Source organism: Heptranchias perlo, chromosome 13, assembly GCF_035084215.1.
Source record: "Heptranchias perlo isolate sHepPer1 chromosome 13, sHepPer1.hap1, whole genome shotgun sequence".
In the NCBI taxonomy this organism is placed as follows: domain Eukaryota; kingdom Metazoa; phylum Chordata; class Chondrichthyes; order Hexanchiformes; family Hexanchidae; genus Heptranchias; species Heptranchias perlo.
Window position 1 is genome coordinate 28,396,075 of NC_090337.1, and position 13,572 is coordinate 28,409,646.

The following is a 13,572-nucleotide window of genomic DNA, read 5'->3' on the forward strand; positions in this document are numbered from 1 at the left end:
ATGACCAATGACTTTTACAACACTTTCCAATTCATAGATCTGTTCCCAAAAAGCTTATGCACTCAGGCCCAACTTTTGATGCCATAGAATGAGCAGAAGTGGGCTTATAAACACTCTACTCAAAAACCTGAGCTTACTGCTTGTGTAGTTCATTGTAATAGGTTTGTATGTTTTAATCATCTCATTGGTCAAACAATTCCATGTAATTCAATTTTAATTTTTTTAAAAATGGCCTGGGAGCCTGGAATTCCCTCCACTTCCTGGCAGTTTTAAGAATTAATCTCAAGGCAAAGTATACTGCCTATTTAAGCTTCTGGGTGTTTTTGAGCCTAGGTTACTATTCTGGACGGCGACATTCCCTTGAATCTGATTTCAGCTGGGAGTGAGAGCTATATATACTAATGATACCTGGCATGGGTTTATGGCAGTTCCTCATCTGAATGCACAATTCCTTCCTAAAATGGTATTGGGTTTTCATTTGGATTAGAAATTTCAGTATCGTTCTTTAAAAATGAGGATTTTTATCTAAAAGGTGACCCATGTCCCTTTTGAGGTATTGTTTACCTTGATGATTGACATCTGAGATCATTTTAAAACTGGTCACATGTCCACAGATTGAATTTCCTTGCAGTAGCAGTGGTCCAATGGCAACGAGATCAGCTAGAAAAGTGTGTGCACCAGGTCATACAGTAAAATCTAGAAAGTTCAACAGGATCAAATATTCCAATATAAGGACAATACAAATTTAGCTTACTGAGTTAGCAACTTATGTGTAAGACCCTGAACTGGCACTTGGATTGAACTGAAAACTGAAATGAATCCTTACTGAATATATCAATCAAGTACAAAGAACAATCTTAATACTTGGCATGTCTTAAATGTTGATTGAATATTTGTTTAGCAAATTAATGAAACTACCCCAAAGATTAGTTATAATACTGACATCTACTGTAAAATATTTTTGCTCATAGTTTATACAAGATGAAATGTAATTAGTGTGATTTTCATCTGTTGCACAATGTTCATTTATTGTTTATGCATGTGAACTGTATTTATATCATAATAACCTCAATTGTGAATATGAACTTGCATTGCTCAGTTATCTGCTCCTTTCTGTGTGGGTAGTGTCATAGTAGATAAAGATCCCTTGCTGCTATGAATACATAAAGGAATGTGAAGCAATCTTCACAGAAAAAATTATATCCTGTAATGTGTTAATTATGTAGAGAGTTCAAACCGTAGCCGTGTCATAGCATGAACTTTTCAGTAAACCTGACATGTTAGATGGTATCCCTAGTTATTGCCTATGATATAAGGCTCTTGCTACCTCTAGTGTTTTTCCAATGACTGAACTAAAGCTCAATTCTTCCAGTGCACCTAGCATTGCTACTTTTGTTTCTATGCTCCTGTGCAAGGGGTATGCCTGTTGGTGGTCTTTCTGAAAAATTCCACTGTTGAAATGGTCTACAAAGCCTATATTCACCTATTTGTACATCACTGTAGCCTTATTTTGCACATGAAACATTTCATTCTTGGATTAAAACAGTGCAGACTAATGGACTGCCAGAGTTTGACCTCTATAGCATTGAAGAAATGTGGCTAGTCCAAAACTGACTATAGCAACACAAGAAGGATTGCTAGTTCTTAAGACAGACCTCCATATTAATGCTAAGATACACAAAGGCCACTATAGTTACATATATATTATTCCAAAAAGTCTGCAGAGAATACCAGCAGCAAAGCTTTACACACTTTGTTGCCTGTCTGCAAATGTTTAGGCACAGTTAATTACTACTTCCTGAAATATGCATTAGGTTACAGCAATTTTTTGATATTGATACACTAGTACAGTTTCTCCAACTATGCTTCCAAGAATGATCAAGATCAATTTAGTTACATATTGGCTCCTGTTAAATACAAATTATGGAGGTGAATCAGCCCTGCTAGCCCAAACTTCCATAGAAATCCCTTTTCCCCTCCTCCTGCTTTCTCTTGGATGATTCCAGAGTCCTTGTCTTCATTATACGACCCAAAACACCAGTCCACATCTTGTTCACCTTTTGTGAAGTACTTCCTGGCATCAATCCTGAACCTACCTTTTCCTGTTTGTACACATGTCCCCTTGTTTTGTGACCCTGATTAGCAATGTATGGCAGCATGTTCCCAGTCCTCCACCGGCATGCTGGTGAGATTTTGCTTCAGCATGTCTTGGAGCCATTAGTGCTAACCAACTCCATCCTTGGGCTTGCAAGAAAAGATTTGTTTTGGGAGCTGGTCCTCACAATGTAGCTCATCCACTGTAGTTGTGCTTTATCAGCATTGCCTCATTGTCAGGTCCTCAGTATGGGCACTTTGGCCATTTGATGATCAGGATGACAGTGACGTGCCACATATGGAATCTGATGAATGCTTTCTATGACAGGTCCAAGACTCAAAACAAAGTTTCAACCCTGATCACTATCCAGTGACTCCTGGTGGAATTGTGTATCTGAACCTTTGGGTAAGGGTAGGATTGGGTTTGGTTGTCATGGCCTCTGTTTTTAAATAATCTGCTGACACTGACAAAGGCTAGAAAGTAGGGCCAGTAGATACAATTAAAACTGGTGAGAAATAGTTCAGGAAAATCTTTTTTTACTAGTAAATGTTTAAAATAATCTGTTGAGTGAGTTAGTGGAAGCAAAAATATGATTTAAGCTCAAAATGAGGCTGGTTACTATAATGAAAAATTTGGGGTATAAAAGGTATGAACTTTGATGGTACAAACAGCCGTTTCTTATACTTCTGCTTAAGTTAGTGTTCATGATCAACCTTTTTATGTCCCCGTTAACCTTTGCTGTCTGGATCCACCAGCTTTTGCCAGCTAAAATTCAAAGACTTTAGTTCCACTTAAGTTATGGGCCATTCCCTTTTCCTGGCCATTTAATTTTTTTTTCTTCCTGTTTTAGTTTCCTCATGCAAAATGCTTTTGCTAGCTGGTAATGTTACCAGCTGGAAGAGTGGCCTAAAGCTTTCAACATTTTGAGCTACCTTGCCCCCTCTGGTTAAAAGAATGAAGACAATGACTTGGTGGAGATGTGGAAAGAGGAAGTTCCATTAGTGATCAAAACATTTTTTTCTCTTTCCAATTTTCCCCTTTAGCTCTTGTCTCCAGGCTAGGATAAAGTTTGATAGGCAGTGAGTCAATGATTCTATCAGGATAGGGATGCCAATTTTACTAGTGTAAATGGGGGGTGTTGGTGTGATGGCTGATAACCAAGATTGAAGATAGGACCGTTGATCTATATAGTTTGGTGCCACACCATGCAGTGCATTTCCCCACTAAACCATCAGAGGGGCAAAAAGTTTTAAGGACATGCATCCTTGTTATACCCTGGTTGCATGGTAACAATTATAAGAATGAGAAATCTAGACCTAAAGGTGAGTATTTAACTATTTTTCCATTATTTTGATAAATTGAATTATACACCACATCTGTATCAATGATTGTATTTTCAGTTGTTAGATTACAATTTCAATAAATACCTTTAAATTGCAGTTTATGGTTTAGAAATGATATACAGTACTATTGTGGCAAATTTATAACTACCCAATCCAGTGTGCAGGTACATTTATTATAAAGTTTATATTGGACAGAAGAGGAAGAACTGGATATTGTGTCTTTTACCTTGTAGTCAATATACATTCCAGAGAATTATAGTGCAGGAAAAACTTTGAGGGGTCCTTCATGTGGAAGCCAATGTGCAAGGGTGGGTGGTAAGCTAAAACTAAAAAAAACCCACAATAATTACAGTCTCCTTTGAACAGGTAAACACGTCATGCAATATGATACAGGGACTAAGATATAAATATAATTTAAGTTTAAATAGATAACAAAGATAATGTTTGTAAAAAGCCACTTGTGTGAAATTAAAAGACTTAAATTACAATACCATGATAAACCAATGGAAATAGGGCTAAGAATGTTAAGGTAATGACATTGTCTACAATTCACAGTTGAATTAGACAAGTTAATCTTATTACCATGCTATTTAACACCCTGCTATAACAAATCAGCACTTATTCATGACTTCACAAAACAAATGTTAGGAATGATGCAACCATTGCATGTTTGATTTTCTTCATCATAATCTCACTGTTAAAAAGGTTTAAATAGAGCTTTGTCAGTTTTTTCAGTTTCATTACCTAAAATCCTGACCATCATGGCCTCCTTGTGGCCCTTGGTTATGTGTTGCATTATATTGGCAGTACTGAATGCAGTTAGTTTATCAGGTAATTTCATACATTTTTAAACATTCGTACTATTTTTTTTTCTCTTCAAGCCATTTTGTGGATTTTTCTTTGTGCCATTTTCCTCGTTGGTAATTATACTAATGTTCCTTCACCACCCCATACAGTTGGATGGCTTTTATCTCATTTCAGTTTGTAATTTTAAAAAGTTAGAATGATTTGTGCAAATATAAATGACTTAATATTGAATATTAAATAAAACAAATCTAATTTAATAAAAACTTTCCTTATGAAGTTATTTTCATTGAATGAATTTGATGATATTTGTATAGGGTTCAGTATTTTGTCACTGAAAATGTGATTTTGTTTGAAAAATATTTACTGACATAAAAAGGATTATCCAAAAACAATTTTGCTGCATGCAATATATATTTAAATTAAATGTAAATTAAATGTGAACTTTTATGAGAATCATCACATGTTTGGAAAGACTTGTTTATATCTGATAAATTGGTTGTTATCTATAAGTTGTAGATGTTGAAAAAACACCTTCCGACTGGTTGAATTTGGCAAAAGAGAAAATACAAAAGAACATGGTCTCTCCCTCCACAAGGAAGGTGAAGAATATAATTGTATTTCTTGGGGATGGTAAGTGAAGTTTTGTCATCTGAATTTTTATCAAACTTCTACATTTTTCAGCTTTTCTTTAATGATGGATTTCCTAATTTATGAAATGATTTGATATCATGCTGCTGAATTTCTCATTTTTCACAAGCTGAGGCGTTTTAAAAATTATTTTCTTTGTTCAGACAATAGCCATGCTTTTTTGTTTTAAGGTATGGGGGTAACCACGGTTACAGCAGCTCGGATTTTAAAAGGGCAACTCAACGGTTTTTATGGTGAGGAATATAATCTAGAAATGGATACTTTTCCATACACTTCATTAACAAAGGTAGGAATAATTTTTAATTCCTTAAATATACATGTCAAGTTTTGGGATTTTGTTTTGGCTATTTTTGCACAGAGGATTTGGATAAAATGAATATCACAGTTACTTAGAATAAAACAGTGGTGTATTTGAAAAATGAGTTATGGTGGTTATGGACTCACATTGCCCCCAAACACCTGTTTTAAATATGCCCTTTTAGGCTACAGTGTTTTCTGGAAGCATTTACATTTTTTCTCCCACTACACAATTTCCATATTCTCAAACTTCCAGGACAGACCAAGATTAGTATTGAAAGAGAGTTAATATTTTCATTCTTTTTGTTGGTGTTTTTATCAATATGTGTATAAAGGGAAATATACTGATCAGCTAAAAAATAAGGCACATGATATTAACAGAAATATTAACTGAATGGTTATATGGATAGCTAGGATACAGAAAGGAAACAGTAGAGATAAATGGATATTTTTCGTAGGGGAAAAGGGAGGGAAATGGGATTAGAGAAGATGCACGACACAATGGACTGAATGGCCTAAATCTGTGCATTAATTCTATTATTCTATGATAGATAGTATATATAAAAAAAAGTGTGGTATGCAATAAAGGTCGATTTTATCATATGAGGCATTGCATTAAAAAGATTATAATTCTTCCATGTTATAACTGGACTGATTTCTCTTTATAATCTAGGTTTATTGTGTGGATGCCCAGGTGCCTGACAGTGCATGTACTGCTTCTGCTTTCCTCTGTGGTGTAAAAACAAAAAAATTCACTCTAGGTACAACGTCTGCTGTTGAGTATGACCAGTGTAATTCAACCTTCGGCAATGAAGTCACTTCAATTTTGAATTGGGCCAAAAGTGCAGGTAATGTAAATACTACAAATAACCTGTGGTTTATCAGTTTGTGTTGATTATATACCAAATAACAAATGATCAAGAATGGATCGTCTGTATACTGGTAGACCAGAGATGCTTAACAATGTGCAACTAGAGCAGTCATGAGAACACATGTAAACCAAGTCAACAAGAAGCCACTTCCCATGTAACTGTACTTCAGCCGCCTTCAACCCATTATTTTGCTTTTCTTCGTTTCTATTCATGAAAAATGGCCAACATCTTACCAGGATGAGGGGACCTTTTAGGTGATGAGCCTTTGACAATGAAGAACAACCAATAGCAGCACAAGTGAAATCTCTGATAAAATATAGGAAAATAATCTCCAATTTGTAATGTAAGAACATGCAGCTAATAGCAAAATGTTTTTTGAAACTACAGCTAATAAAGTAGTTACAAAATATTATAACATCACCCACATCAAGTGGACTGCATGAGATGGAGAACTGCATAAAGTAATTTTATCAGTGGCACTGAGAATGTTCCAATTCTGGTGAATCAAAGCAGCTTGTGATGGAATAATGACATAATTTGTACATTAATGTTACATTCTGTGCATTAATGTGCAAAACAAATATAATCATAATGTGTTCAAAGAAATTGAGAAAAAGAATAACTAAAATAGAAAATAATGAAATACATCATGACTGTATATTGAGATGATTAGATGTTAATAGACATTCCAACATAACTAAGTTTTTACCATTAGACTTCTCAAAGTAACTATTATTTTAAGATGAAACTGTTGACTTTTTATTTTTAAATTATGAGTGATGAATTGCTAAGCGTTGGATTGTGACTTTTTAATATCACCTAGGGAAATCTGTTGGTATTGTTACAACAACACGATTAATGCATGCCACTCCAGCAGCTGCATACGCTCACACTGTAAACCGCCACTGGTTCAGTGATGCAGAGATGCCCAATGTGGCCAAAGAACAGGGCTGCAAGGACATTTCAACTCAACTCATCTACAATATACCTAACATTGAGGTAATCTCTCAGAACAAGTTTTAAATGATTATGTAGTAAAATATAGATTCTTTCAAACACACCATGTAATGATCTGTAGAGCCATATGGATCAGGAAGGTCCTAGGTTTGATGTCTTGCCTGTGCTGAGTTAGCTGACCCAGCCAGATCAGTGGTAGGAACAGTACAGTTGTTCTCTGTGTCCCTGATGCAATTGGCTTCAATGTCTCTGAGACAGAGAGAGATGATAAACTGGCCAAGATTCCCACTCCTGAGCAATATCCAGTGACTCCTGCTGGCAAATGCAAATTGTAGACATCAGATGAGCACAAGGTTGGTCTCGGTTGGAATGATTTTTATGGTCCAAAACCTGCGAATACTCTCTGCCACTATAGCCACTTGTACCAGGTACTACAAAACTAGCATTTTTGGATCTGTTCTTTAGCACTAGTCTCTGGATTCAGGAGAGGTTGGGAGGAAAGGGCAGCAAAGTGTAGAAAGTATGGATTCCGTATCATTATTTAAAGAAGTTTACTTGGTGTCTGGCCAACATTCTATCCTTAACAGAAACTACACAAAAAAACAGATTAAATGGTCATTCCTTTTAATTCTGTTTGTGAGACCTTGCTTTGTGCAAGATTATTGCCGCATTCACTTATATAACATAGTGATTAGATTCAGTTCCTAAAGCTGCTAGCAATGTCTGAAACGTTGGTTGTCTGAGAAACTTTGTGCTGAAGCAGATGCTATATTTGCTGCAGCACACGCTACTGCAATGTGGTTTCAGTGCTTTGATATTAATTAAATTCAATATATAACATTGGCAGCAGACACAAACAGTAACACAGCAAACCCACTGCATCACTAGCCAGGTGACCGCATTTTTCTCTTTTTTTATACAAACTTGTCAAGGTAACATGAAAGTGCAATATTGCCTTTTCAATTTGAACTGAATAGCTAGAGAAAAATTGGAAGACACATGAAAGGAACTTGTGTAGAAATACTGATGAGTTGTATCTTTATGGGCTTAAAGAAAGGTTTCAGCATCTTTCCAAAAATCAAAGTTAAAATCATTCATGATGACCTTTAACATCCACCATTCCCCTGTTTATTTACTGTTGTTTTCTCCCCCACCTATTTTGTTTCCTCTTGTCCTGAAGATGATTCCTTGTTGGGGTACAGTTCCATGGGTGTCAGTTGCCCTTTGACATCCAAGTAATATGAATATCAATCTGGAAAACTAGCAAAGCCAAATAACAATAACTTGCATTTAAGTAGCACCTTTAATATATAAAAAGTGTTCCACAAAGAGCCAAAACCAAGCTGGAAGGGAGAGATTATGAGGGGTATTTGAAAGCTTGGCCAAAGAGATTAGTCTTGAGGTTTTTAAAGGTGGAGAAAGATGGAGAGGCAAAGAGGTTTCAGTGGGGAATTCCAAAGAATATACCCAATATTCCTTCATTTGTATTGGAGGGAAAAAAAACATAAGTACATAAAGGCCTGAAGGGGGAAATCCAAATGTTGAAGGGACAACATTGGAAATGCATTTCTATGGGGCTCTAGTGAGATAATCCCCCTAAGAATGATGTGTTCCGGTTCATTTTCAGCAGTTTTATAGTTCACAATTGATAAAATATTAATCTAATAAAAATAAAAACGAAGTCAATAGACCAACCAGAGCATGCTGGCACTCTCCATCCCTTCAATTAATGGTGGTACTCCTCCCTCCCAGTCAATAGTAGCACTCGTCGTCCTACTCCAACCCAAAGCACTGTTCTCAGCTTCTTCCCTCCCTGTCCCCCTCCCCCAAAAGCACCATTCCCAACTTCTGCTTCCTTCCCTCCTCCCACTAAGTTGCCTCAATAGTCACTATCCCACATCCCAACTTCCTGCCCCCAGACCACCTCCAAACCTATTTCGAAGAGACAGTATACCCCATTCAACTCCACTTTCTTTTACAGAGACACTTACATCTTCCATCCCTCGAGTTCATACTGGCACTCTTTTCCTTCTCCAACTTAGTTCAAGCTGGCACTCTTCTTTCACTCCTCCAATTTAAGCTGGCAGTATTCCCACTCTTTTCGTCTTGCAACCTCCTCAGTTCAAGTTGGTAGTCTTCCCTCCACTCCTGTCACATTCGTGCTAGCACTCCTCCTCCCCATTGTTAATGCTGCTACTCTCCCTCCTCGACTCCAGTGCCGCTCCCAGCTTTACTCCTTTTCCCACCCAAAAAACTGTTCCAAGCTTCTTTCCCCCCTTCCCTCTTTCCCTCATTCCTCCCTTCCCTCTTTCCCTCATTCCTCCCTTCCCTCTTTCCCTCATTCCTCCCTTCCCTCTTTCCCTCATTCCTCCCTTCCCTCTTTCCCTCATTCCTCCCTTCCCTCTTTCCCTCATTCCTCCCTTCCCTCTTTCCCTCATTCCTCCCTTCCCTCTTTCCCTCATTCCTCCCTTCCCTCTTTCCCTCATTCCTCCCTTCCCTCTTTCCCTCATTCCTCCCTTCCCTCTTTCCCTCATTCCTCCCTTCCCTCTTTCCCTCATTCCTCCCTTCCCTCTTCCCCTCATTCCTCCCTTCCCTCTTCCCCTCATTCCTCCCTTCCCTCTTCCCCTCATTCCTCCCTTCCCTCTCCATTGCCACTCATTTTCTCCCCTTCTCCTTTCATTGCTATCCACTTCCCTTTTCCTTTTATTTCCTCCCTTGCCCTTTCAATGCCATCCAATTCCCTTTCCCTTCCTTTCCTTTATCACTGTATTTCTCATTCCCTCACCCTTTTATTGTCATCTGTTTCCCCATCTCTCTCTTCTAAGTGGAGTTCTTACCTGGGTCATGCTGTTAATGAAAGTGATTCCAGTTGCTGCATACTGTTGGCTGGAGTTCCCACCTACAATATGCACCTTCCAGAATCATCTCCTTTAGCAGCTGGATTTGAGTAGTAGCATTGCTGAGGGGAAATGACCCTTAGTTTTGCTGATTATTGTCAACAAGCACTGGGACATGTGCCCAAAATGCTGACTTCCAGTTGCTATGGTTGAAGTGGTCATTGTTCATATGTGAACATGAGAGTGACTGTAAAGGACATAACAGTCAAGCTCAATCCTGGCCTCACCTGACATCCACATGAAATGTCTTATTTTTAAAAGGAGCTGGTAATTGCCTCTTTAAGAATTAATAAAAGCTGCTTGCATCAAGCTGTGATTTTCTAATCAGACTTTTCTGTTTTCAGATCATGTTGTTTGTTGTCACATTCATTTATGTAGATTAATTCTTTCATGGACTTGTTGATTCTCTTAAGGTAATAATGGGAGGTGGTAGAAAGTACATGACCCCTAAATCAACCAAAGACCCTGAATACCGAAACGCGGCCCATGCTGAGGGAATTCGTTTGGACGGAATCAATTTAATTGACAAATGGATTGAAACTAAAATTGATAAGGTTTGTTTGATTTTCCTCTAGAATTTGATAAGGAATTTCAAAAAAAATGAAAGCTATGTTTGATCTGCACATCATTTTCTTTTTATTCAATTAGTTTTTCTTGGATTTAGCTGTTGCTTATAAAACCTGGGAACTCAGGCTATGTTGGCAATGATTTAATTAATTCCCTGTAATAGGTGGCTTATTTAGATCTGCCCCACTCCAGGACTTCCTTCATTGGCAATCTACATGTCTGCATCCTTTGACATTAAATTAAGGTACTTTCTACATGTTCCAGTGTTTTGTGTGGACATACTTAAAAAGCAGAGAGTACTCCAAATGTACTGGCAAATATTCCTTCCTCAACCAAAATCAATAAAAATGGATTAACTAGTCATTCATCTCTTGGTGTTTGTGGGATTTTCTGCGCTCAAAATGACTGCCGTTTTGGCCTACATAATAACAATCACTACACTAAAATAATTAATTGTCTACGAAACACTGCGATATTTCTGAGAATTATGATGAGGTGCTATATAAATCCAAGTCCAGTAAAGTAAGGTCAAGATACCTTCAGTTTTATATGAACTGATGTGACATCAGTGGGGAAGGAGTTTTGAACAGGTGTTTCACCTTTCAAGTAAAAATGTAGACTCTTTAAATCCGATGTTTGAGGAGAGTGATCAATTTTTGTTAGAGGAATTTTGTTGGAATGGGGGAAGCACTGAGTGGCATCCATAAATGATCTGGATTCAGAAACTCAATGCAAAAGGGTCAAATTTGCAGATGATAACAATCTGGGAGGAACTGGAAAAGGCTCAAATTACGTAGTGAGTTGCACAAAATATATAAGTGGGCAGAACCTGGCAGATAAAATGAATGTAGAAAAGAAAACTAGACAACACGTGGACTCCATGGTGTTGAAATAGCTAAAGAAGAAGCTGAAAGAGACCGAGGAGTCTTAATAGCTTCAATACTAAATGTGTCCTGCAATCAATGTGAAGTGTTACTCTTTTCTGGAGTGAATTTTGTGTTCCCAATTAAGGACGTCAGTGATGGGTAATTGAACACATGTTTTTATAACCAGTGTTGACATCAAGTACTCCCAGGTTAATTCCAAAGAGTTTAAGTGAAATTGTCTTCCCTAACATGATTATATTCCTTCATTAAGTATAGTGTAGGTTAGATGCCATGTAAAGCTCCCTCACCTGTTCCCCAACAATGGTACAAAAAAACGGGAAAATGCGTCTTTCGTTGCGACTTATGATGAGCTAACAAAATCATGGGATTGCTGCATTTTGCAACATGCGATTTCTCAGAATGAGATTTCATTAAAAGCATTGAAAAAATAGCAACCAGTCACAATCAATAACATTATCTTTTAATGCTTCTCCAGAATCATAGAAGTTTACAACATGGAAACAGGCCCTTCGGCCCAACATGTCCATGTCGCCCAGTTTATACCACTAAGCTAGTCCCAATTGCCTGCAATTGGCCCATATCCCTCCATACCCATCTTACCCATGTAACTGTCCAAATGCTTTTTAAAAGACAAAATTGTACCCGCCTCTACGACTGCCTCTGGCAGCTCGTTCCAGACACTCACCCTTTGAGTGAAAAAATTGCCCCTCTGGACCCTTTTGTATCTCTCCCCTCTCACCTTAAATCTATGTCCCCTCGTTATAGACTCCCCTACCTTTGGGAAAAGATTTTGACTATCTACCTTATTTATGCCCCTCATTATTTTATAGACCTCTATAAGATCACCCCTTAACCTCCTACTCTCCAGGGAAAAAAGTCCCAGTCTATCTAACCTCTCCCTATAAGTCAAACCATCAAGTCCCGGTAGCATCCTAGTAAATTTTTTCTGCACTCTTTCTAGTTTAATAATATCCTTTCTATAATAGGGTGACCAGAACTGTACACAGTATTCCAAGTGTGGCCTTACTAATGTCTTGTACAAATTCAACAAGACACCCAACTCCTGCATTCAATGTTCTGACTAATGAAACCAAGCATGCTGAATGCTTTCTTCACCACCCTATCCACCTGTGACTCCACTTTCAAGGAGCTATGAACCTGTACTCCCAGATCTCTTTGTTCTATAACTCTCCCCAACGCCCTACCATTAACGGAGTAGGTCCTGGCCCGATTCGATCTACCAAAATGCATCACCTCACATTTATCTAAATTAAACTCCATCTGCCATTCATCGGCCCACTGGCCCAATTTGTCAAGATCCAGTTGCAATCCTAGATAACCTTCTTCACTGTCCACAATGCCACCAATCTTGGTGTCATCTGCAAACTTACTAACCATGCCTCCTAAATTCTCATCCAAATCATTAATATAAATAACAAATAACAGCGGACCCAGCACCGATCCCTGAGGCACACCGCTGGTCACAGGCCTCCAGTCTGAAAAACAACCCTCGACAACCACCCTCTGTCTTCTGTCGTCAATCCAATTTTGTATCCAATTGGCTACCTCACCTTGGATCCCGTGAGATTTAACCTTATGTAATAACCTACCATGCGGTACCTTGTCAAAGGCTTTGCTAAAGTCCATGTAGACCACGTCTACTGCACAGCCCTCATCTATCTTCTTGGTTACCCCTTCAAAAAACTCAATCAAATTCGTGAGACATGATTTTCCTCTCACAAAACCATGCTGACTGTTCCTAATCAGTCCCTGCCTCTCCAAATGCCTGTAGATCCTGTCTCTCAGAATACCCTCTAACAACTTACCCACTACAGATGTCAGGCTCACCGGTCTGTAGTTCCCAGGCTTTTCCCTGCCGCCCTTCTTAAACAAAGGCACAACATTTGCTACCCTCCAATCTTCAGGCACCTCACCTGTAGCGGTGGATGATTCAAATATCTCTGCTAAGGGACCCGCAATTTCCTCCCTAACCTCCCATAACGTCCTGGGATACATTTCATCAGGTCCCGGAGATTTATCTACCTTGATGCGCGTTAAGACTTCCAGCACCTCCCTCTCTGTAATATGATGTGGAGATGCCGGTGATGGACTGGGGTTGACAATTGTAAACAATTTTACAACACCAAGTTATAGTCCAGCAATTTTATTTTAAATTCACAAGCTTTCGGAGGCTACCTCCTT

At 38.3% G+C, this 13,572-nt stretch overlaps 1 protein-coding gene across 1 annotated transcript in view; it reads left to right on the top strand.

The window, feature by feature from the left end:
- The first annotated feature begins 5,111 nt into the window (after positions 1-5,111).
- Positions 5,112-13,572, top strand: part of LOC137331042 (alkaline phosphatase, tissue-nonspecific isozyme-like) — a 31,806-nt gene continuing 23,345 nt past the window's right edge. Inside the window, exons 1-4 of the mRNA XM_067994633.1 lie at positions 5,112-5,179; positions 5,864-6,038; positions 6,886-7,061; positions 10,330-10,470. Coding sequence (XP_067850734.1) covers positions 5,147-5,179; positions 5,864-6,038; positions 6,886-7,061; positions 10,330-10,470 — 525 coding nt within the window. The 5' untranslated portion in view covers positions 5,112-5,146. The remainder of the gene's footprint in view (positions 5,180-5,863; positions 6,039-6,885; positions 7,062-10,329; positions 10,471-13,572) is intronic.